The sequence below is a fragment of the Dermacentor variabilis genome, chromosome 6 (assembly GCF_050947875.1).
Source record: "Dermacentor variabilis isolate Ectoservices chromosome 6, ASM5094787v1, whole genome shotgun sequence".
Lineage (NCBI taxonomy): Eukaryota > Metazoa > Arthropoda > Arachnida > Ixodida > Ixodidae > Dermacentor > Dermacentor variabilis.
In genome coordinates, this window is record NC_134573.1 from 190,535,572 (window position 1) to 190,559,620 (window position 24,049).

General features: G+C 43.0%; 1 protein-coding gene and 1 long non-coding RNA gene across 7 annotated transcripts in view; one reads left to right on the plus strand and one right to left on the minus strand.

Moving 5' to 3' along the window:
- LOC142585997 (uncharacterized) overlaps positions 1-24,049 on the minus strand; it is a 51,630-nt gene that overhangs the window by 13,030 nt on the left and 14,551 nt on the right. For all 6 annotated transcript variants that reach the window (XM_075697191.1, XM_075697188.1, XM_075697187.1 and 3 more), the window contains 3 exons: positions 19,157-19,295; positions 17,250-17,431; positions 13,249-13,299 (listed from right to left, as the gene is read on the minus strand). In XM_075697191.1, coding sequence (XP_075553306.1) covers positions 13,249-13,299; positions 17,250-17,431; positions 19,157-19,295 — 372 coding nt within the window. The remainder of the gene's footprint in view (positions 1-13,248; positions 13,300-17,249; positions 17,432-19,156; positions 19,296-24,049) is intronic.
- Positions 12,992-21,439, plus strand: LOC142585999 (uncharacterized). The gene is made up of 3 exons (XR_012829172.1): positions 12,992-13,007; positions 13,459-13,569; positions 21,417-21,439. It is a non-coding gene; the product is annotated as an uncharacterized LOC142585999 (long non-coding RNA).

A 24,049-nucleotide genomic window follows, 5' to 3' on the forward strand; every position in this document is an offset into this window, starting at 1 on the left:
CCAGATGGCGCTGCTCAACCAGGAAGCAGAAGTGTATACGCATATATATATATATATATATTTTTTTCAGAACAAATTTCAAAAATATGGCCACTTTTCACCGGTAGCGTGCTCTGGAACATGCCGTGCTCGCCCTGCTGGCTATGCGCCATGCCTCATTCCCTAGGTTGCTGCGTAGCTGGTGTGTTCTAATTGCCAGGAGACCAAAGAGCCTCTATTGATGCCCATACAAACAAGCCACAAATGAGTGAACAGGACGTGCGACTTTATTGGCAGAAGAAAAGCAGTGCACCTTCTCCTACAAGAGCAGAAATAAAATTTTCGTCTCGAGATGCGCTGAGAAGCTCACTTTCGTCGTCGCACATTCATTCATTCATTCATGGCGGTCTGGTAATGAGCGACAATCAGCAGCGCAAGCAAATTGGACAGTGCCCCACCTTTTTACATCGACAGTCACCTTAACTTGCATTGCGAAGCAATCGGGTGATGCAGGCATCTGCTGCTGCAGCCAACAGAGTGACACGGACTACCCGGCATTTTAGCGTTACCTCCTTTCCAACCTGCACGGTCCTTTTTGTTCTCTCGCGTGCCGCTAATGTGCGACTCACACTTGGTGCCCCACATTTTCAATACGGGCATGGTCGGTATTGTGGGCATCACCATTTTGCAGCCACTTTTGCAGGCCTTTCCACCCATGTGGCTATCAACTTCATACACTTCGGATCATGTAATCACGTATGCTGATGTCCGCTCATTCCACATCACAGCTGATGAAGGCCCACAAGCATAATTTACCCACGGCTGCAGCAGGAAAGGTAGAATGGAGAGCACTAATTATGGTGTGTGTAAATTCACTCTGTAGACTGCAGGAGCAGATGGTTACCTCGTGAGACTGCTGCCCAATGCAACTGACCAGGTCACCACATTCAAGAAACAACACTGTGACCATGATCAAATGAGACTCGGCATTCAATCACCTCATAAGGTTCAGACAATACACTGTACATTGGCTAAGATCCACATGACAACAGTGAGCATTCACGCACTACGGGTCGCTTACAACACATTCAGCTATCTGACTTTAGGCACAGTGCTTGCCTTCGTCGCACATGGCAGTCTAGTAACGAGCGACAACCAGCAGCACAAGCAGACTCGACAGGGTCCCACCTGTTTGCATCGACAGTCGCTGTAAGTTGCATTGCGAGTCAATGGGGTGACGCAAGCATCTGCTGCCGCAGGCAACATAGCGACATAGAGTGCCCGGCATTTCAGCATTACCTCCTTTCCAACCTGCACATTTCTTTTTGTTCTTGTGGTGGCCGCTAATGTGTCGCTCACACTTGGTGCCCCACTTGCTCTCAGTATGGACATGGTCTGTTTTGTGGGAATCACTGTTTTGCAGGCACTTTTGCAGGCTTTTCCACCCATGTGGATATCAACCCCATACACTTCGGACCATGTAATCACATATGATAGTCTCCATTGACGCCAAATCATGGCCGAGGAAGGCCACAAGCATAATTTGCACACGGCTGCAGCAGGAAAGGACAGAACAGGGAGCACTAACCACGGTGCGTGTAAACAGGGAGTCTATGTCGCTGTGCGGACTGCAGGAGCAGGTGCTTACCTTGAAAAGCTGTTGCCCAATGCAACTGACCAGGCCACCACATCCCAGAAATGTAACACGGCAATCATGATTAAGTGGGACAGCATTGAAATAAGACTCTGCAATCCAATCACATCAGCATACTTCTAACAAAAGGCATTGGCACTATACATTGGCTACAATCCACATGACAACATTGAGCATACACGCACATGGGTCACTTATGGCACATTCAACCATCCAACTGCAGGCATAGTGCTTGCCTTCGTCGCACATGGTGGTCTGGTAACAAGTGACAACCAGCAGTGCAAGCAGATTGACCAGTGTGTCTTACCTGTTTGCACTGACAGTCGTTGTTGAAGATGAGCTACCTGCATTGCAAAGCAATCGGGTGACGCAAGCATCTGCTGCCGCAGGCAACATAGCAACATAGAGTGCCCGGAATTTCAGCATTACCTCCTTTACAACCTGCACATTTCTTTTTGTTCTTTCGCGTGCCACTAATGTGTAACTCACATTTTGGTGCCCCACATTTTCTAAATATGGGCGTGGTTGGTGTAGGGGGCATCAACATTTTGCAGCCACTTTTGCAGACCTTTCCAACCATGTGGATATCAACTTCATACACTTCGGACCCTGTATTCACATATGGTAGTCTCCGTTGATGCAAAATCATGGCTGAGGAAGGCCACAAGCAAAATTTGCATATGGCAGCAGCAGCAGGAGAGGACGGAACTGGGAGCACCAATCATGGTGCATGCAAATTCGGAGTCTATGTCGCTGTGCGGACTGCAAGAGCAGGTGCTTGCCTTGAGAGACTGTTTCCCAATGCAACTGACCAGGCTACCACATACGAGCAATGTAACACGGTGTCGAGTACCAAGTCGAACAGCAGTGAAACCAGATTCCGCAATCAATCACTTCAATGTAGCTTGTGCAAGAACACAGGCTGTTGTGCAAGAATAGCAATCCTGAACGAGACTAGGAATTAAATATGGGAATGAGAAAGCTTGCATTCAAGAAAGAAGCAACTCTACCTTGCAAGCACTGAAAGCCAAAAACATTAAGAAAAGTTTAATGCTACATAGCACACCGTGCAAAGGTTAATGCAAGACACATGCCAATGCCGCATCAGCTACTTCAGGAGAGCATGTACACAAGAAAATACTGCTATAGATATGTTGTGCTACTAGACAGTGACTGGTATTAAGTATGAGCAAAGAATCGGTTGACCTTTAATGTTTGGATGAGGAAGAGGAATGATCTCTAACAAGAATTTGGAATGAAAAAGCTTGCATTCATTGAAAAAGAATTATACTTGGCACAAATGGTATCTGACAAGGCCAGGAAGCTCATTAAGGGCAAGCTGACGGAACTCTTTTGGCCAGCATTGTCTGTGTTTGTTCAGAGGTTGCAGGTACATCTGAAGACACAGAATTTTTGTTGTCGAGGTACCTGGATGACTCGGCCAATATCCATGCTGGTGGAATGATGGCAGAGGCTCTTTTCACTCTTGACACAGTCGTCCGTAGACTTCATATCTCATCCAAATAGTGCTGGAATGGCTTTTTTGTTCGTGGTGTAAAGCCTTGTGAATTCGGCTCCAGCCCCTTCCTGTTGGTGTAGATGGGGGCTTTTGTGATGACCAAGATGTGCTTGGCACAGACTCTGTTGGGGCAGAACAGTGACACATGAAATACACCAGAGATTATCCAAACTCATGTAGAGTTTTCTTTTATGTTCGAACCAATTATGCTGAACTGTAAATATGAACAAACGTTCATATCATCTGCTACAAACAAATGACATGTATCTCAAGACTAGCAAGCCAACACAGCATATTTATTTATGGACCAGGTTTACCTTGTAGTAGCGGCCAAAGTCCACACAATGACCTTGTTGTAGCAGGCAGCAGCTTATCTTTAAAGGGAAGCTGAAAGGTTTTCCAGAAAAAATGAGTGAACATGTGTACATAATGGTTTTCAACCCTCCGAATTCGAATATCGTATCGAAATTGAGCGAAAGAAAGTGCAAATATATTTTATTTCGATGAAAAGTGCAGCAGCGGACACACCCAGCTCGCGCGTCTCATTTCCGCCTGTGATTGGTCGGGCGCCTCGTGACGTCAACCCTAGTGACCGATCGCTGCCGCTACACATGAAGCGCGGTGCCAGGTCGTTTGGTGCTGTAATGGAAAATTTAGAGAGACTGCGTTTTTCTGAGGAGTTCGGCGTTACTCCCTAAGTCAGTTTGAGATTAGGGACTCGACCTCGCTGTTATTTTGTGGCCTAGTTTAGGCGACTATAGCAAAGCGTAGGACGAGCCCACACCTGCTGTATCAGCCAATAACCGGAAATGAGGCACGCATATGGGTTCCGCAAAGAGGGGACGCGGGCAACACTCACGCGTGAAGAGAAAGCGGATTAGTAGCTGCACCGTAGAAAAGGCACTAGAACTGCACCCCCGCTCGGAACAAAAGGGTAGACGGCCCAAGCTGAAGGGGAGCTTTCGGGGAGACGAGCGTGAAGATGAAAGTAGGGGGGTGCTTGAGGTCACCGCCACCACTAATGCCCATGCGCTCCCCAAATGTCCCGTCGACCATCTCGGTCACGGAAATTGAGCGTCGCGACGCTGCCCAGCCGGTTTGATGTTTGGCATCCGCGTGCGCCTGCTAAGGATTCCCGTGAAAATGGCGGTAGCTTTACCACTTAGCCGGCTACGGCCGAGGAATGCTTTTGTGTGCGATTGCTATCGGGTCCCAATTATGGTGTTTGTATTTCAAGTGAACCGGCACACAGCTGCACGGGAGACAGATTTCTCAGTACTGGCAGGGTAGCCCGCTGTCCGGCGGATATGCAGTTAATAATCCGCGATTTCACGGAACATTCTCGGCAGCTTGCATGGCGGCCGTTTGCAGGTGAAAAGAGGGAAGACATCAGGGGCCGATACTCGCAGCCCAACGTAGGGGAGAGGGAGGTGGCACGTGTGTTTGAAAAATCCTATCCTCTGGTGTGTTCTAAAGAGTGCCATTGTTTCCACCAATGCTGTGTGCGGCACGAAGGTGGTTGTGCTATTGGTTACAATGATGTGAACTCGCATGTGTGATTGGCTGGTTTGCGAATCCTTTGTACAACTGAGGGCTTAAAAAGTCATGTTTGGTTGTGTGGGGGAGAGCGGAGCTTCGGGCTTGGAGTCGAACAGATGCTTCGGCGTTTGAATAAAACGTCACTTCGTCGGACAACGGCTCTTCCTTTGTGCTGCCACCGTGCACTCGAATCATCGAGGGGCGCCGACTTCAGACCTTCAACACCTTCCCTCCTTGACTACCGTTGAAGCTACGAGAGGAAAAAGGGAAAGGAAATTAACTCTCTACATGTACGAGCCGATTGCGAAGAGCCGGCCTCTCAAAGAAGCAAACGATGCTGGTGCGAGCAGTGCTTTCGACGCGAACGAAAGCGAAGTCTTGGGATCTCCTCGTGTTGGAAATGCTCTTTGGTGAGTATGTTTTTTGCAAAGCGATCTAGTGATCTCGCCGATCTTTCACCGATCTAGTGAGCTCGTTTCCGGTCAAACGACTGTAGTGTTGTGTTCCTGCATGCCTCCTCGTGGAACGTAAGCGGGGATGCGATCGTCGGCATTTGTGCGCTGTCCAACGCTGTCAGCAATCTACAAAGACGGTTTAAACGCGTGAAAAGCTTCCCGGTTCATGCAGTACGTGTAGTGACCTTCATCTGTGCGCCATTTGCACACTACTCGTAACCGAAGTCGTAAAGGCGGCGAATTCCGTCGGCTACGTGAGACCACTCTACATACACGCAGACGCACCAACAAAAGAATGCAGGGTCGATCGAAGCAGATTACGATGGCACGCACGCAGAAACAAGCACGGTCAGGCACGGTTGCGCAGGCTGCGAAGGAACAAAACACTAGAGTTGACGTCACAACACCGCGGTTTCCGGTCTCCACTCGCATCGTCAGCGTCAGCAGCAGCGCGCGGCATCCGATGGGGGGTGGAGCTACAGCGCAATTTTAACCGACGATTACGTCGCTCCTAATTGAAAAAAAAACCCCCAAATTTTACCTACATGGTTTATAAGGTTCCCGCATCCGTATATGAGCGTCTTATTGAATTCGACAGACTCTTCAGCTTCCCTTTAATGCGTGGTGTGTGTTGCTTTATATTGGTGCCGTCCTCATTACTGCATGTCTGGAACAGAAATTTTGGCTGCATCAGAAATTGAATAAGCACAATTTTGCAATATGAAATGCGAAGAGGTGTGACATATACACTGTAATGGTTTGTGACTACAGAACACATGCAAATGTACACTGTCTGTTCTAGGGTGCTTAAGCAGCATGTTAAATAAATATTGCTATTGTCCATAAAATTGATGTCTGCCTAGCTGCAATGCTTGTCAACAGCTTAAGTATTATTAAGATGACAAATGAGAACATTTGTGCGCTCATTTATACACTAGAGGAGATCACACTGCTGGTTTCACAAGCAAATGCATGAAAGACACGAAGCTATTAGAATTGATGCATTATTTTTCTGCACGAACGTGATGCACCGCTTCACTAATGCAAAAATAAACGCCCTACGGTAAACCAAATTGAACAGCAAGAACATTTGGAATCAACAAGTACGAAATACAGGTGAATTATCATGCTTGCAACTTTTTAATACATTAAATTCTGTACTTTCACTTCATTTTACCAAATGATTATTCAGTTTTGTGGACGAAAGAAGTTGCCAGTGGACTCGAAAAAAAGTTTTATATATATATTGATAAGGCTACTCAGTCGCTTATGGTCATGGCTACAATAAGATGAAAAATGTGATGCGTGTTCCGATATCACTCTCTCTTTCTTTCCTGATTGTGTTTAACGATGGCCTCACAACTAAAGGTTTGTTTAGGAAACAGCAACGGAGGGTCCTGACTGCCCATATGTAATGCAGGATTTAGTTCGTTAACTTGTCTCTGCCTGTAAATTAATGAGCATGAGAATAATGAGCTAATGAGAATATTATATACAGATTCTAGCAGCGGTGGCTTAAACGACTCACCATTATTGCCGTTGTCAGCCGCAGCAGAATCCATCTCCCGTTTCAATGCAGATGTGTACCGAATGGCTCATGACCGAAGCCTAGCTTTCGGGCTTACATGCCCGCTTGCAAACACGTCACTTCACCCCAAGTTAAATAATGCGAGACATCGAAGTGCAATGAAATAGTTTTCGCAACAAAGAAGCAACCAGCCTGTACGAACGAATGAATCCGTGCCCCCGTGCACTCGAAAATACCAGTAAAAATTATAAATCCAGGCTAAAGGTCATGTGGAAGAAACGCTATCTCCGTTTATAATGACAAAAAAACAATAACCTTACAAATAAAGAGTACAATATCTAATTAGCAATGATAATGTTGTACTCCTTCTTATGTAATAAAAATGCTTCGGTAACTGTAGAAGAAAGTTTGTAAAATAATATTGCGCTTATTATGGCACCTCTAGCGGGAGATACTGAAACTAACCCGGGCATGCCTTGAGTGTTTCTACTATGCTTGTTTTTATTAGCAGAGGCGAGTGGTCAATTTTTTCGCCCTCTGTGGCCATTTGTTGAACTTGAGAGTGTGCGGGGCATCTAACACGCTCACCCTAGCCTGCCCACTCCTCGCAGCCTTGGCGACATTCGGCGTTGTCGGCGTCTTGCGTATAACGTATATACAGCTTGCTTATTTTGTTATAATCTTATCATTTTATTGTATAAGCAAATGATAAACCAAATTTTGATTTCATTTATTAACCCTAATCTTTTGATAAACATTAATTGTACTAGATTTGCTACTAACAAAAATGTTTTCACTTCAAAAATCTACCTCAGCACTTGCAACAATCCAAGTATGAAAGAAGTCACCGCATACTTTAAAGGGACCCTGAAACGATTTTGACGATTTTCTACAAATGTGCTTAGTCGTTAGTGTAGGTCCTTCTGATCACTAATTGACACATCTAAGTGCTCCGCGTAAAGCGTGTAATTTATTATAAGGTTTTAAAAATGCACATCGCTGCTGATCGCAGCACAGTGCTTGGCGGAATTTTAAGCCACCCCTACCCATGACGGAAATCACCCATATGAAGTCAGTGGGGAGAGCTATTTGATTTGGCTGACCAGGGCACGCGATCGATAATATTTCCAACTTTATGGTAAACAAATGAAGTTCATAATAGTTGGAATGTTAATTTGTTTTTATAGAAAGAAAGTAACATAAAGCGAATGCACAAGAACAATTTTTCGGTACACTTAAGCACTTCCGGCACATAGCAAGTGTTGTCTGCTTGTGTTACAATGTGCTCCGTCTTTGACGAGAGCTCCGCCGTCAGTGTCAATCTGTCTTTTCGCGAGCGCTATGATTCGACTTTGTTGCGTTGTGGACTGCAAACGTAGCGATGGCAATATGTCAAACTGCGACATCGGGTCTCTCTGCAAAGCAGCAGATGAGCGGACTGGCTTCAGCGCAAATGTGAATGGTCTGCATGGTGCAGCCACCTGGTGGCATAGAGCTCAACTACACACAGTAGCAGTAACAAAATGTATTCTTTGCTGCTGGTGTAAATTTTTTTGCAGGAGTGTAATCGTTAACACTTTGTTTTTGTATATGCTTAAAATGTTTTACACTTGGTTAGAGCAATACTAGCTCTTTCTTTGGCTGGTTAAGCTCTGCGCCAACGAGTGGATCAGGGAGCTCACGCACGTCTACACTAAAGTTCCTTCATCAGCTTGAGTTTATGCCTCCACCGTTCCGTCGAAACTTCAGCTAGTGCATGATTACCGGAATACCAGACACGTTCGGCGCTACAACAGAATGCTTGCTAAGCACACTGCTTCGATAGCTTTCGCTTGGGGTCAACGGCCAAGTGGCTATCGGAGAGGTTTCGCGCGGGCGGGGGTGGGCTCCAAAACAACCGGAAGTAGACGATGTGGCGTCGCATCGTAACACAGAACCAGTGAAGGCGGACCTTAGCCCCGTCGCTCGGCGAACGAGTTGAGGAGAATAAGCATGGCTAGGGAGGAGGGTAACTTGTAATCGCTTGTAGCTCCATTAATGCGTAACGGTTCACTTAAATTGTGGTGCGAATGTTCTACTGAAGCTGCACCCTACGCTTATCTTATCATTTCTAACTATAAAACTTAATTTGTGAAGTAATTTGCTGTTGGCTACTTTGTCGAATGCTTTACTGAAATCCATGAATATAGCATCGGTTTGTTTTCTATTATTTATTGTGTTGGCAAAATCGTGAGTTATTTCTGCTAACTGAGTGGTTGTGGAAAAGCCCTGCCGAAATCCATGCTGAGCGTTTGTCAATACGCAATGCTCATCAAGGAAACCGATTACATGCTTATAGACTATGTGTTCAAAAATTTTGCAAGTTGTTGAAGTCAGGGAAATTGGTCGATAGTTTTTTATGCAATTCTTGTTTCCCGATTTGTGTAAGGGTTTGATTATTGCAGTCTTCCAGTCATCCGGAAGGATGCCATCCTGAAGCGATTTACTAAATAAAATTTCCAAGTATTTCACACACCACTCGGCATAACGTTTTAAGAAAGTGTTTGGTATGCCATCTGCACCGGGGGATTTTTTTTCATCAATTTTTAACAGTAAGTGACGTATACCATTCTCAGAAATAACAATATCGGGAATGGGAGGCAAATCCATGTAAAAAGAGGGCAGACAACCGTCATCCGTTGTGAATACACTACTGAAATGATTGTTAAAAGCAGAACATACAACCTGCTCATCGTGTACACTCTCACCGTCTATTATAAACATATCGGACAAGGAAGAAGAATGACTCATCATCCTCCAGAACCTCCCTGGAGACGCTTTCATGAAACTAGGAAGCTGTACATTAAAGTAATTATGTTTGTCATTTATGATCATTTGTTTTAATTTATTTGATGCTTCCTCAGTGACCCTTTCGGAATTCGAACTAGTTTTCAATTTTGCGGAATTTTTAAGCCGTTTAAGCCTGCGTTGCTGGTGCAACGTCTCCCGGGAAATCCAAGGATTCCGACGGGTAGCCTTCCTCGCAATTTTTGGGACAAACTGTTGCATACAGTTGAATATGATGCCTTTAAATAGAAGCCACAGATCATTCATGCTAGCTGTGTTATTTTTAAAGTCGTCCAGATGAAATGCTAGTGTATCAATTACAGATTGTCATCTGCACGAGAAAAATTAGGGTAATATTGAATCTTGTCGTTTTTACTACGAGGGGCACATTGCAACAATACCACTGCTTGATGATCTGAAAAGCCATCTGTGAACATACATGAGACATTATGTTGTATATTTCCACTCACAAAAAATAGATCGAGAACTGCATTTGAATCTTTGTGGGTTCTAGTGAAATCCTTAACTACCTGTAATAAGTCAAAATTAAAAGCAATATAGATCATCTCACTATCAATATTTGTGGTGGAGCGGGACGTGAATGTGCTCCAGTCGACATTTGGCAAGTTAAAATCGCCGGTTAGGAGATTAGTTTATCTGCTTGTCCTATATGGGTGTACATATATTCTCCTAAGCATTTCAAGTTTGCGACAGGCGAATTAGGGGGCCTGTATACGGCACCAAGAATGTATTTCACGTTGTTAATACAAAATGTGCAGAAAACACTTTCTACTCCAGAGGTGTCCGGCATTCTTAAGATTTTAAAGGAATCTTTAAAAAGAATAGCTACACCCCCTCCTCTTCTATCGCGGTCTTTTCGCATTATTCTGTAGTTTATTGGGACAAATTCACTATCACATATATCTTCATTTAACCACGTTTCCGTCAATACGGCAATATCGGGGTCAAGCGAGCAAAGGATGCCTTCAAGCTGTTCTACTTTGTTGACAACGCTGCAGCAGTTAACGTTTAAGATGGTGAATGGTGATTGGCAAGTGTTAGCGCGTCATTTGCTCCTTCTTTTTAGCTTACAGCGTTTGTCCTTTTCCACATCCCACACAAACATTTCACCATCAATGCTGCATTTATCAAAAACTAGTTTAACTTTGGAGCCCTGATCACGTTCTTCTTTCGAGCTTTGCCATAATTTTTTTCTTATCTCCCGAACTTTCAAAGAAAAGTCCTCTGTTATAGAAAGCGTGGTTCCTTTAAGCTTTTTGCACTCTTTCAGCACTGAACTTTTATCACGATAGTCCAAGAATCTTAGAATCACGAGGCGTGCTTTTTCCTTTTTCTTTCCTAGCCTGTGACATCTTTCTACATTATCAATAGTAAGTCCAAGCCTTTCCTTGAAAACAGCTTTTTTGATCACATTCAAGAGACTATCGTTCGTCTCCCCGTCTTGTTCATTTAGGCCATACACGATCAAATTGTTTCTTCTACCTCTGTTTTCTAATTCATCGACTTTACATTGCAAGCTGGAGACATTCTTTTCCAAATCAGTTACTGTTTTTTTGACATTAATAACATCTGTTTGTAATAAACGTAAAGTACTCAGTTGAGCTTCCAAGCTGAGCATGCGTTCTTTTAAATCAGCGATATCTGTTTCAATTTTACTCTGTTTAGCCAGTACATCATTGATAGAAGCAGCCATGCTACTTTGCCCAGATAAAAGTTGCGACAACATTTCCCTATCCGTTGGGCCAGGGTTTGACTCAACGTCGCCACATTCCAAAAGACTCATTTTGAACGGTAACAAAGCTCTAAAAGCGCTTTTTACAGTCGTCAGTCTACTACGCAAACGACTGTGTGGGCAACACAGCAGCAGCAGGAATCGATTATCGGATCGGATACAGTACGAGTTGTCCAAGTAACGTACCTGTGCAAACAAGAAGAAGCATTTAGGCACCATGCTCAAGCTGCTGCTGCATTGCCCACTGTCGGGGTGCCGGAACGACGGAGCTTTTGTACTGATGAAGCTTGACGTCACTGGTCCGATGGCGTCCCCTGTCGGAGTGGCCATGCTAGGAGCATCCACAGGAGTGCGCAGAATTGCCAGATGAAGAAAGTGCGCAGGAAATTTACGCCAGTCATACGCCTGGACGATAGGGCAGGACCATGATGAATTGCCGGCATCAACCACGTGTTCAACCGGTGCAAGGCACGCCATGCCCCGGTGACGAACGGCATGACCAGCGAAGAAGTCCAGGAGCTGTGCAAACAAGAAGAAGCGTTTAGGCAACATGCTCAAGCTGCTGCTGCTGCATTGCCCACTGTCGGGGCGCCGGAACGACGGAGCTTTTGTACTGATGAAGCTTGACGTCACTGGTCCGATGGCGTCCCCTGTCGGAGTGGCCACGCTAGGAGCATCCACAGGAGTGCGCAGAATTGCCAGGTGAAGAAAGTGCGCAGGAAATTTACGCCAGTCATACGCCTGGACGATAGGGCAGGACCATGATGAATTGCCGGCATCAACCACGTGTTCAACCGGTGCAAGGCACGCCATGCCCCGGTGACGAACGGCATGACCAGCGAAGAAATCCAGGAGCTGTGCAAACAAGAAGAAGCGTTTAGCCAACATGCTCAAGCTGCTGCTGCTGCATATCCCACTGTATATTTGTTCCTGAAACAATTGCCCATAGTATGAAAATTCATTGCTCAATTTTGGTTATTCTGCTTCATTACACCGCTTAATGTATAAAGCAACAGCTCGCAAAATTTCATGTAAAAATATCTATAACAAAAAAAAGTTACCACTGCTCGTGTAACTATAGTATGCAAAAAACGTTTTGAGAAACAGCAGTTTGAACATACACAAATGTCTAGGTATTGAAAGCCCTCTAGTGAAAGTTTTTAACTAATTTGAAAACAACAAGCATCCCAAAATGCTTCCAAAAGCTTTTATAAGGTACTAAAACAAACTAACATTGCATAATATTCAAAGCAAGCGATATCTGATAAATTTGCCCCCCTTCGCTCCCCCATGTTTTGAAATAAAAAGAGTTCGGTGTCAGATGCGAGCAGGAAGGGTTGGGAAAACATTCATTACTTTTCAACGACTTAAGATGGAAACTTAATTCTTTTTGCTAAATATTCTAGAATAACCAGAGAGCTTAAAATAGTAAATGGCACAGAAGTGATATTTTTCCAGAAAAAACGTTTTTGAAAGTGGTGACATACCTTAAAAACTATTTCTTCATTAACTTTATTCCAGAAATATCTAAAAGAAAACCTATTAAATTCATAACCATAATGCCTTGGTTTTATTGGTATACTGTCATTATGAATAATTAGTCTTTTATGTATTGAGGTATTTTGATGTTACTACCATTTTCTTTTTCTGTGCAACTTGTTTGTTGTATGGCTGCTTCAATTATTTCTTTTCTTGCAACTCTCACCGAGGATCCCGGTACAGTCGCCGACTATGGAACCCTTGTCTGTACATACGTATGTATGTATTTCATCTTCTTGAAACATAATAAATATTGATTGAATGATTCACTGATTATTACTATGACTGATGCATGAAAAATGTAAGAGTGCGAGGCCATTAAAGACAGAGCTGTGGGATATGATAATAGATTGTGTGGAATAAAGACAGACTACGAACTAAGTGGCAGGGTGCAAGGGCAGACAATGCAAATGGTTACATTTGTGCAATAAGTTACAAGTTGAAAGGCAGACTGACCGGGCAGGCTCTCCAGAATCTTCCATTTTCCTGGCTGGTGGTTCCAACTCTCTGTAACAAAAATCAGCAGCAGCAGTTTCTACACCAATACAATGCTGCATTGATACGGAATAGAATGGCTTCAAGCACAAAGCACAGAACCACTCAAAACCTATGCTGCATTTTGTTATTTACATCCCCACATCATCATGCTGATGCCGTTATCTACAGGGTCCTGAAGACATCACAAGTGGCAAGCAGACACCAGGTGACCTGCCATGAAGTCATCCAAAATAATGACCCCTACACTTGCTTTAGAGCATATGTTTGACATCTTGGATGGTATGAGCACTAACTCCACCTTTTAACCAATTTCCACACATTTCTCATACACTCATCTCTATCATTTTCCAAGCTTACCAACTTGCTATCGAGTTTACTCAATGTAACTGCATTGCACTGACAAAATCTCCTAACAGCACAGTGTAAGCACATACTAAGTGCTTTGATACACATTCAATGGCAAAATATTTAACTCAATTACATTCTCAATTATTACAGCACATTTCAAAATTACAAAATTGGAATTAGGTATTGTTCTAGGTATGTACAGTCATCATGAAAAAGAAAAGAAAATTTTGCTGATGTCAGTGACAACCATAATAGCAAATCACACATGCCCAGTGTTTCTACGAATACTTTAAGTAATATTTAGAAATAGTCATTTTGAAATAAAAGGACTGTTCCCTTGCAGACATGCTGTCAGTGGAGGCGACCACGGGGTGGCAGGTGATATCTGGCAATTAGTTGCTAATTAACAAAAAACCCATTAATTAACCATTTATCTTTTAGTTTCAGCACTGTCATCATAACCTGCAAATAGAAGCAAACTCTGTACAAAGCATATCAACTTTTGAATCTGAAAAAAATGTGATCACCTATAAAATTGTGGCATGATGAATTTGAGCCATCAGAGCGCGCAGAATTGGAACTGGGAGGCTGCAGGGAACGCAATGCAGCGCCCCTTGAGGCCGCATTCTGATCGCATCACCCAGCAGCCAGTGCACTGTCTGCTCGTTGCTAGGCGACTTCATCAGAATGTCGCCTCAAGGGGCGCTGCTTTGCATTCGCTGCAGCCTCCCAGTGCCAAGTCCGCACGCTCTGATGGCTCAAATTCATCATGCCACAGTTCTGCTGGTAACCGCAATATTCCAGATCTAAAAGTTGATATGGCTGGTACGGAGAATTTGATGAAACTAAAAGCTTAAAAGTTAATTCATGGGTTTTCGTTGATTAGCAACTAATTACCACATATCAGCCGCCATCCTGTGTTCACCACTGCTGATGGCATGTTTCCGAAGGAACCATCGTTTTATTTCAAAACGGCTATTTTTAAATATTACTTCATGTCTTCGTAGAAACACCCAGCATAACAACAGTGCAGATAATAAATATGGCACTGACAAGCCTGCTAGCCTTAACTTGGACAAGACTACAGTGAAAGTATAAAAATACTCAAATTTAGTGAGAAGCATAAAAAGCATCTTATTATGTTTATAAAAACAATCCCAAACTTTCTTCTCTAAGGATGCTGTAAACATGCACCCTTCTCTAGAGATTCAATGATCTGTGCCACAGACAAATAGAAATATTAAGTTCTTCATAAGGTATTCATGCAATGAATAGAGATATTTTTGACTGCTGTTGTACACTGGTATGTAAAGTGCATGGTGGTGGCTCAGGTAAGTCCGACTAATCGAGCAGGTTCAAACAATCAGGCTCTGAGAATTCATTTTCCAACTGTACTCGTATTCATTTTCAGTCAGTTTAGCTCTAAACTGGATGAAAATTAATAACTGTAAAATTATTGCTGTCACTATGGCAGTAGTCTTATAAACAAGCCCTAAAAATAGGGCATTTTATAATAAAGTCGTAAAGGCTGGCAGGTATGCGCTAATGATAGTGCTGGGCAATTCTTCAGTCTCACGGGTGACATAAGAATACAGTGAAAGGTCTTTCCACAAAACTGCTTTGCATTGGCCTTCCATCTCCAAAGCATAGTTCACGACTGATGCCTGTACTGAAAGCAAATGTCACGAAAATGAGTGGCGGTAATTGGCCAGCTTATTTATACAAACCCTTTTTGAGTTGCACAATGGTGTATTTCCCACTGCATCTTTAGGTTATCACCAAATATAGGTAAAGCAATGACTTCCTGCTGGACTAGCGTTCTGGCGCTTAGTGCCTGTGACCTGCTCTGGTCACTGGTAACTTGTGCCCCCAATCTTACCCTCGCTAACTTCACACTTAAGAGATTTCCTTTATACAATGAGTTTTGATATACTTGTAAGGTGAGACAGCTTCCTGTATATTATTATACACAATATTTCTAGTATCTGTGAGTAAATGTGTTAGGGTATGTAAAATGCAAACATATTTCACATGGTATTTCATGGCCTACTTAGCTTAGCTACATCTAGTCATGACCATAAACATGCTAGAACCCACTGTGGAGGTTTAAATTATCTGCACATGCATCTTCAAAAAGTTTTTGGGTCCATTAGTTACTTGATCCTACACTCCTTTTGTTGTGCCACTTAGCATTACATCATCCCATTTCACATAATGTAATGCATAAACACTGAAAGAAACAAATCAAGTAAAACTACACTGTTAGAAAATGGATCAATTTTGCCAACAGTAGAAGATTTGTAAACAAGAAAGTGGTACAGATGTGAAATATGGCTGGTGATGATAAAATTACCACAATTACACAAATTACCCTGGAAGCAGCTTCTGATGATGCTAGAGAGATTGTGCTTGGTTAAGGTTACTTATTGTGATTTGGTTTAAGTATAGAGCTTTCACAGGCCCTCCCTACAGAAAAATGGCTCACATCCATGAAATCACCCCAAAATATATGGCTTATCACAATTACGCCATCCCTGTCACGGCTGAGCATGAGGAAAACTTACTAGCTTGGCTTTAAATTGTAGCTTTGTTTCCTGCGCCATTTAAATTACAACACCTGTATGGAGGCTCACCCTAACCTGTGTGGCTCATAGGTCCCTCTGCCTATTGGTCACTGGGCCCCTATTAAATAAAGATATCTTGTGGACAATATTGTTTGTTAAATGGGAAAGATAAGCCTTCCACAGCTCCTCCTTTTTAAAGGGAACATTTCAAGCATGAGGCATGGCTTAGTGCTTGTGTCCCTATAAATTCCAGTGGCGGGTTCAGAGCAAAATTTCCTGCTCTTTTTGGAGCTGCTTGGGAGGGTGTACCCTGCATTTCAATGACAGAGAGTGGATCCCGAGCCAAGATTGCCTCATGAGACAGCCACGACTGCTCCATCAAAACTAGCAAATTCAACTGCAACATTGCGCGACACACATCCTTCAGCGGCTGTTGACATCGCAGTCAACATAACTGCACATCATACTTCTGCTGCGGTAACTGTAACTTCTCAAAAGGTGATAATGCAAAGAGAAAACTTAACTCAAGCAGTGAGAAGTCAGGCTCAGGCAGAGAAGTTAATGCATCATGCAACTATGCCAGAAAATCACTTCTGTTTGCTGACAAAGAGTACCAAAGCTAGAGGACGCTCACCTCGATTCATATAAAAAGGTAAGGCAGGAGTTAGGTTAGACAGGTTAGATTAGTCTTTTCCCACTGTCACCACTTGAAGTTTTATTTATCAGAATAATTTATGTATAAATCAGCATGCTCTGACAATGTGGCTTACCACTGATCTGCTGGACTAGCTGATAGCTAGGTTTGCCATATATTAAGTGCTATTACATAAAATGGCAGACAAGTTCCGCCGCAGCGTGAGGAAAGCCGGGTATGGCGAGTGGTGCATATGCGCCTTGCCTGATCTGGTTGGAGCATGAATATTTAAAATGCAGATTGGAACAAATGCTCTTAGCTGGCACTCTGCATCTGCCATGAGAATTTATAGTTGATGCCCTTTAATGTGGCTGGCATTACACACAGCACTGTATTATGAAACTAATGCTCACTGTGCCCACGGGTAGTAGCGATGCCAAACGCGGCTACAGAACGCCCGGCTGCTTTCAAAGTCCGTGAGCATGGCGCAGCGGTCATTCACGCCACCAAGAAATAGTGGATACAGCAGGTGGAAGTAGATGATGGTCACACCGTTAGTTCCAGTCGGCGCCAGACACCAGGTCAAGAATAAAAGCTGCAGAATTCATTTTCGAACCTCACTCAATTCCGACCCTTGCAATGAACAACAAAAAGTGACAACCGATAAACCAAATGTCATGTTATGGGAACTTCTGGGTGAGTTGCACAGCTAATTTCTAACATTTGAAACAAAACAGCAGAAAGCAGCTGACAGATAGAAAAAATTCCAGCTTGCATATGCCAGTGCCAATCACACATCCACAACTGTACACCTGTCTAGCTCGCAACACACTGTTTCAAGAGTAGAAGATGAAAAGACAGGCCCAACTAAAAAAGGGTACATAATTAAAAAGCACAGACTTGCAACCATGTGCAAGCCAAATGTGACCAACTAGAAAATGGCAAATCTGAACATTTGAAGAATGGCAAATGTAGTCATTGTGCATAAGGCTGGGCCTTGTAACACAGTAAGTATCTACCAACCTATTTCGCTAACTTGTGTTTCGCTTCATATAAAATAGTACTTGAACATGTTCTGTTACTCAAACATATTTCAGCACTTACACAACAAACACATTGTTGTTAGCAGCGTAGCTTCAGAAGTAGTTATTCCTGCACCACTCGATTCAATTATATTTTGATGTGATTAGAATTATTTGGGAACATGACACACATTCAAGGGACTGCCTGCCCTTGAACGGCACATACCGAGTATGTGCCGTTCTTCAGTGACGAAAAAAATCACTAAAATTTCTCTAGTGCTGGGCAGAATCGAGCATGCATCATATATGTTCAAACAATCTTGACTGAATATATATATATATATATATATATATATATATATATATATATATATATATATATACATATATATTCATTTCATAAAGCAATGAATGGGGCTAGTTGCTAGTTGGTGGACATTCATGGTTGTATTGCGCTTAGTATTATACTGAGAGAAGAATGAACATAAAAGAACAAGGAATATACATACATAGCACAAACTACCAACTGGTTTAATACGGTTAGAGGACACGCTTGTACACATGGTGATTGAGGGGGGGGGGGGGCAGTTAAATATAATATCTGACAAGGTGAAAACACGAGATGATGCAATGGGCCAGTACAGCAGCATTCACTTGCACCTGTTGGCCCTGGCAAACTTGACGTCAGTTTTCATGAGCGCGATGGATTATGCACTTCTTTTTTTCTGTCGCTTTCATGAGCACCGGTTTCTGCTGCTCCTTCTATTATCTCTTTCAGAGGCACGATAGCTCACGACTGCCAGCGAAACAGGTAACAGAGTGCTGCTGTGCACACCTCTGACACACCGGTACGCGCGGGTGTTGACACGTGATTGACATACGGCTGTGTCCCTGGCCTTGGGTACAGCACTCCTTTATTCTCAATTCGACACCCTCGCCGCTAACACACCTTCGCTCCTTGCCGCACCCACTCGCCTTACACCTTCTCCCTTTTAGAAGAACCCCACCTATATATACTGTGGCGAGGAAAGCACATGTCGCCTTGAAGAAGACAAGTCCACTTGTCGAAACGTTGGCTCCTGCTTTCACCTTGTTCTCATTTTGCTCATTGTCCTGAATTTCCATCCCGTGCCTTCCCTAGTACATCACAAGGCACTTGTTGGAAACATGGAGAAAAGAACAATGTGAAGTCAAAGAGAAAAAACACCTCGGTATAGTGCCCTTCTGTGAGCATTGGGCATAGGTACCACCATACCTTGTGCACGGATTGGTATTACAGCACAAAACTTTTGCCTTACCTTGAACAACCAGAAGAGTGGGAAGTTCTCCCTAATCTGGTCAGTGAAGTAGTCCATCATGTTGAAGAGGCCAAAGATGAGCCAGAAAATAATCCATCGGCTGTCGTCACTTTTGGAAGAATTTTCTATGTTGTGAAAGCTGCGAAAGACAATGCCACAAAATCAAGCAATATAACCAGGATGTCCCAAGTGACAAAAAAAATTGCCCCTTTCTTAAGGCATTATGGTGAAACTAACAATTTAAGGGGTTCCTGAAATGGTTAGCACAAATTTTGTATCTGCTTAGGATTCAGCTACAATAAAATATTAGTGCCACAGTTGGAATGACATATTTCATATTAAGACAGCTACAGACGATTACAAGTTACCTTCCTCCCTAGCTCTTTCTCCTCAACTCGTTTGCTGAGTGATCAGGGCTAAGCTCCACCTTCACTGGCCTTGCGTCATGATGCGACATTGTGTGGTCTATTTCTGGTTGTCTTGGAGACAGCGTGCGAAGCCTCTCCAACCTCTCCGTTAGCCTCCTGGCCACCAACCCCCATCAGAGTTATCCAAGTAGCATGCATTGCGAGCCTTCTGCCAAAGCGCCGAGCATGTCCAGTATGTGTTTCAGTAACCGCAGGTGAGCTGGGCGTTTTTGATGAATGGGCGGAGGTGCAAACTAAAGATCCTCCATACTACTACCACTGTGATGAAGGGGCTTAGCGCAAATGTGAGCAGCCTGAGTGGCCTGCATGGTGCAGGCACCTGGTGGTGCAGAGCTTAACCAACCAAACACAGAGCTACTATTTCTGTAAGCAGGTGTAAAACATTTTACACATTTAAAAAGACAATGCTTTCATGGTTACGCTCCTGCCAAAAATTTACACCAGCAGCACAGCAATGTAGAATGCACTTGTTTGTCTGGTTGAGCTGCACCACCAGGTATCTGCACCGTGCAGGCCGTTCACATTTGCACCTCCGCTCATTCCATAAAACACCTAGGCCCAGACCACTTGTGCTTGCATTTACCTGAATATTGAACATGCTAAAACTCTATTCTGGTAGTAAACCTCCAACGTGAAGCGATGGCTGCAAACGCATAGATGCTGGAGCCAGCCGAGTACCGACAGCCTGATGCACTGCAGCCACACCACTCTCATGTTGCTATGCAGAAGGACACAATGTTGCAACTTGACATGTTAACAATCGCTACGTTTACAGCCAACAATGCAACAAGGACGATCCATGGTGCTAACGCAAAGAAAGCTCGAGACCAACACTGACCATGCAGCTCATGTCGGCATGGAGCATGTTGGAATTCAAGCAGACTGTGCTTGCTGTGTGCCAAAAGTGCTTGAGTGTAGTGATAAATTTTTGTTGTGCTTTCTCTTTCGGTTACTTTCTTGTTATAGAAACAAGTTAACATTCAACAGCCCGACTATCATCAACATTTGTTCCCCATAAAGTAGGAAAAATTATCGATGAGGCGACCTGGGTAGCCAATTGGACAGCCCGCCCAAATGACAATTGGGATAACTATGTCAATTGGGAAGGGGCAGCTGAAAACACAGGGTAGCGGTACCGCTGCAATTTGTAGCGATGCACATTTTTATAACCATATAATAAATTACGCGCTTTACGTGGAGCACTAAAATGCATCACTTAATTATCAGAAGGACCTAACGTAACGACTCTGTACATTTGTACAAAATCGTTAAAATCGTTTCAGAGTCCCTTTAACAAACTCTATATGAGAAGCTAAGAGGCACTCTTTTCATTAGCCGGCTAAACACAGATAAGAGAATATGCCATGACAAAGTTAAAGAAAACCACTGCAAAAAGCAAAGTTATACATAACAAATTACTTGTACTCAATTAAATTTCTGGGTAGTATTATAATTGATTTATTACTTTTGTGGCTCTGTATTGCTGACGATTATTCAATTACTTTTTCCAGTGGCCAATTACATATGTAACCGGTTACTTCACTCTTGAAACAAGCTGTAACAGGTGGTACATTTCGGAACACTTGAATTTGGCAGAAAAAACGGTAGAACAGCCATTGTTGTGCCACACAATGCTCAGTCTTTGTTTCTGCATCTTTAATAATGGCAGGCTGCATGGCCTGCACTGTTGACATTGCATTCTGCATCTTACAATGGCTTCATGTTTCTATATGTGGCACAATCGCCACTATGTCAGGATGTTCATGTTAAATGAGTTGAGACGTCACTTTTTTCATTGTAATTGCATACTAGTTCCTCACTTTTGTTCCCAGTGTGTGTTTCCAATGACACTGCTGATGTTCTCACAAGGAAACTAAGGAAAATGACCACCGAAAATTTTGAAAAGCACTTGTTAGTGAACACAAACAGCATGTGAAGGGCTGCAGAGGACGCACCGGAAGGGTAAGGCCAGCTCATTCTATTTACTGTATTTGTACAATTACAGTAATGTGAAGGTTATCAATTACATTTTTGTAATTGCTCAATTACTTTTGTGGGCAGTAACTGGTCCTTGTAATTAGTTCAACTACATTTTTGAATGAAGTAATTGGTTACTTATTTTCTGTAATGTGTACTAGTTTGACATATATATGAAACTTTATTATAAAATAAAGGGGAAGGGGAAATGAGGACTGAATGTTATGGGTAGGGCCACTCCCATTGCTCTGTGCTATTTACGACTTTGTTACCTAGGAAAGTGTCTAAATTTCCGGGCTTTTTATCACACCTCCACAAGATGTGGTATAACGGTGGTGAGCCGCCATATCATAGACAAGCATCCCAATACAGCATTGGATAAATTTCGCTTAATTTTGAAAGATATGGGAAGGCATCCATTTGTATTTTTTATTTCATTCATTTCATTTATTATACCCCTCAGGGCCAAGGGCATTACAGAGGGGGAGTGGTAAATACAAAAAGACAAAGACAGTTGGTTACATGAGTGTTTAAATGGTACCTGTATATACAATATTAGCTAAGGCTTCACGGAACTGTTCATAATTAATAAGGCCTACAACTTCGGCGGGAAGATGGTTCCAGTCACGCGAGGTTCGCGGCAGGAATGATTGTGAAAAACTTATGGTGTTGCATGACAAAATACCAACTTTGTACTGATGATCAATGCGACGGGATACATAAATTGGATGGGGGATGAGGTGATCTCGTAGAGTATGGTGATGGTACAACTTGTGGAAGAAGGCAATACGAGACACTTTTCTGCGAGATGCCAGCGACGGGAGCCAAAGATTAGATTTCATGTTAGTTATACTCGCTGTGCGGTTGTAGTCGGCAAGAATAAAACGTACAGAGTTATTTTGAACCATCTCGAGGCCAGTGATTAGGTTTTCATGAGCAGGGTCCCATACCGGAGCCGCGTATTTGAGTTTGGGTCGTATTAATGTTTTATATAACAAAAGTTTCAAATTAGTAGGTACGTTGAAAAAGTTGCGACGTAGGTAGCCAAGCATGCGATTAGCGTTTTTGATTATGTTTTCAGTATGAAGAGACCAGTTTAGGTTAGAAGTGATGTAAACACCAAGATATTTATATGAAGAAACTGATTCCAACGACATGTTGTTAATGTAGTACGACGGTATTGTAGATGTTTTCCTAGAAACACGCATGACTTTGCATTTGTTAATATTGAGCTCCATTAACCATTCATTGCACCAGTTCCCTATCGTGGTAAGGTCTGATTCAAGTAATTCAGTATTGTTAGCATTGGTAACTTCTCTGAAGATGACGCAATCATCAGCGAATAGATGGATATGGGAGTTGATAAGTGAGGGAAGATCATTAATGTAAATTAGGAACAGTAGGGGTCCAAGGACGGAACCCTGTGGAACGCCTGAACGGACCTCTGTAAAACCGGAGTTAATGCCGTTAGCACAAACAAATTGCGAGCGGTTGAGAAGAAAACATTCAATCCATTTCAAAAGGTTACCGTCTATGTTAAGTTGCTTTAGTTTATGAAGTAATAGTTTGCGACACACCTTGTCGAATGCTTTTGAAAAATCTAAGAATATACAATCAGCTAGTGATGATTTGTCAAGAATATGGTGTAGTGCATGTGTAAATGATATTAATTGGGTTTCACAGGAGTAAGATTTCCGAAAACCGTGCTGTGCTGACGTAAAAAATGAGTTCAATTCAAGGAAATTAACCAGGTTAGTAAAAATAATATGTTCGAGCATTTTACAGCATGTACTGGTGAGAGAGATGGGACGATAATTATTAGGGGATGCTTTGATGCCGGATTTATACACTAGGAATCACTTTGCCTATTTTCCACTCATTAGGCAGCGCACAATGGTCAAGGGATTGCTGGAAAAGTTTGGATAGTATAATGGAAGAATAATATAAAGTGTTTTTTAAGAATTTCGAGTTAATACAGTCGCATCCGGGAGCAGAATGAATGCTTAGTCCTCCTCATCTAATAATTTGTGGGCCATGCCATTCCGCTGGTGAGCAAGAATGTCTTTTGAAGTTGTTAAATGAGGTTCATTGATGAGATAGACATGCTCCACTCGGTTGATAAGTTCTTGAGCTAGAGCATCTGCTCTTTCATTCCCTTTGAGCCCGGCGTGCAACGGGCACCAGACCAGTCAGTGTTTCTGGGTTAATTCATGTCCCAGTAGTTTGATGAGTGTTGTGGGCAGTTGGCCATTCATATAAAGCTGGCATGCTTTCTGGGAGTCTGTGATGATAATTGACTGCTTTCTCCTGTATGCCTGCTCTCCCAAGGCCTGGCAACGGACACTGCTTTGGTGATTGAGGAGGTGCACAAAGAGGCATTCGTGACTGTCTTCATATCGCAGTCTATCACTGTTGCTGTGTATTTCCTCCAGTAGTACTGGCAGCATCTGCATACACGACGTTAGTTTTGTCTTTTATTTGTTTCTTG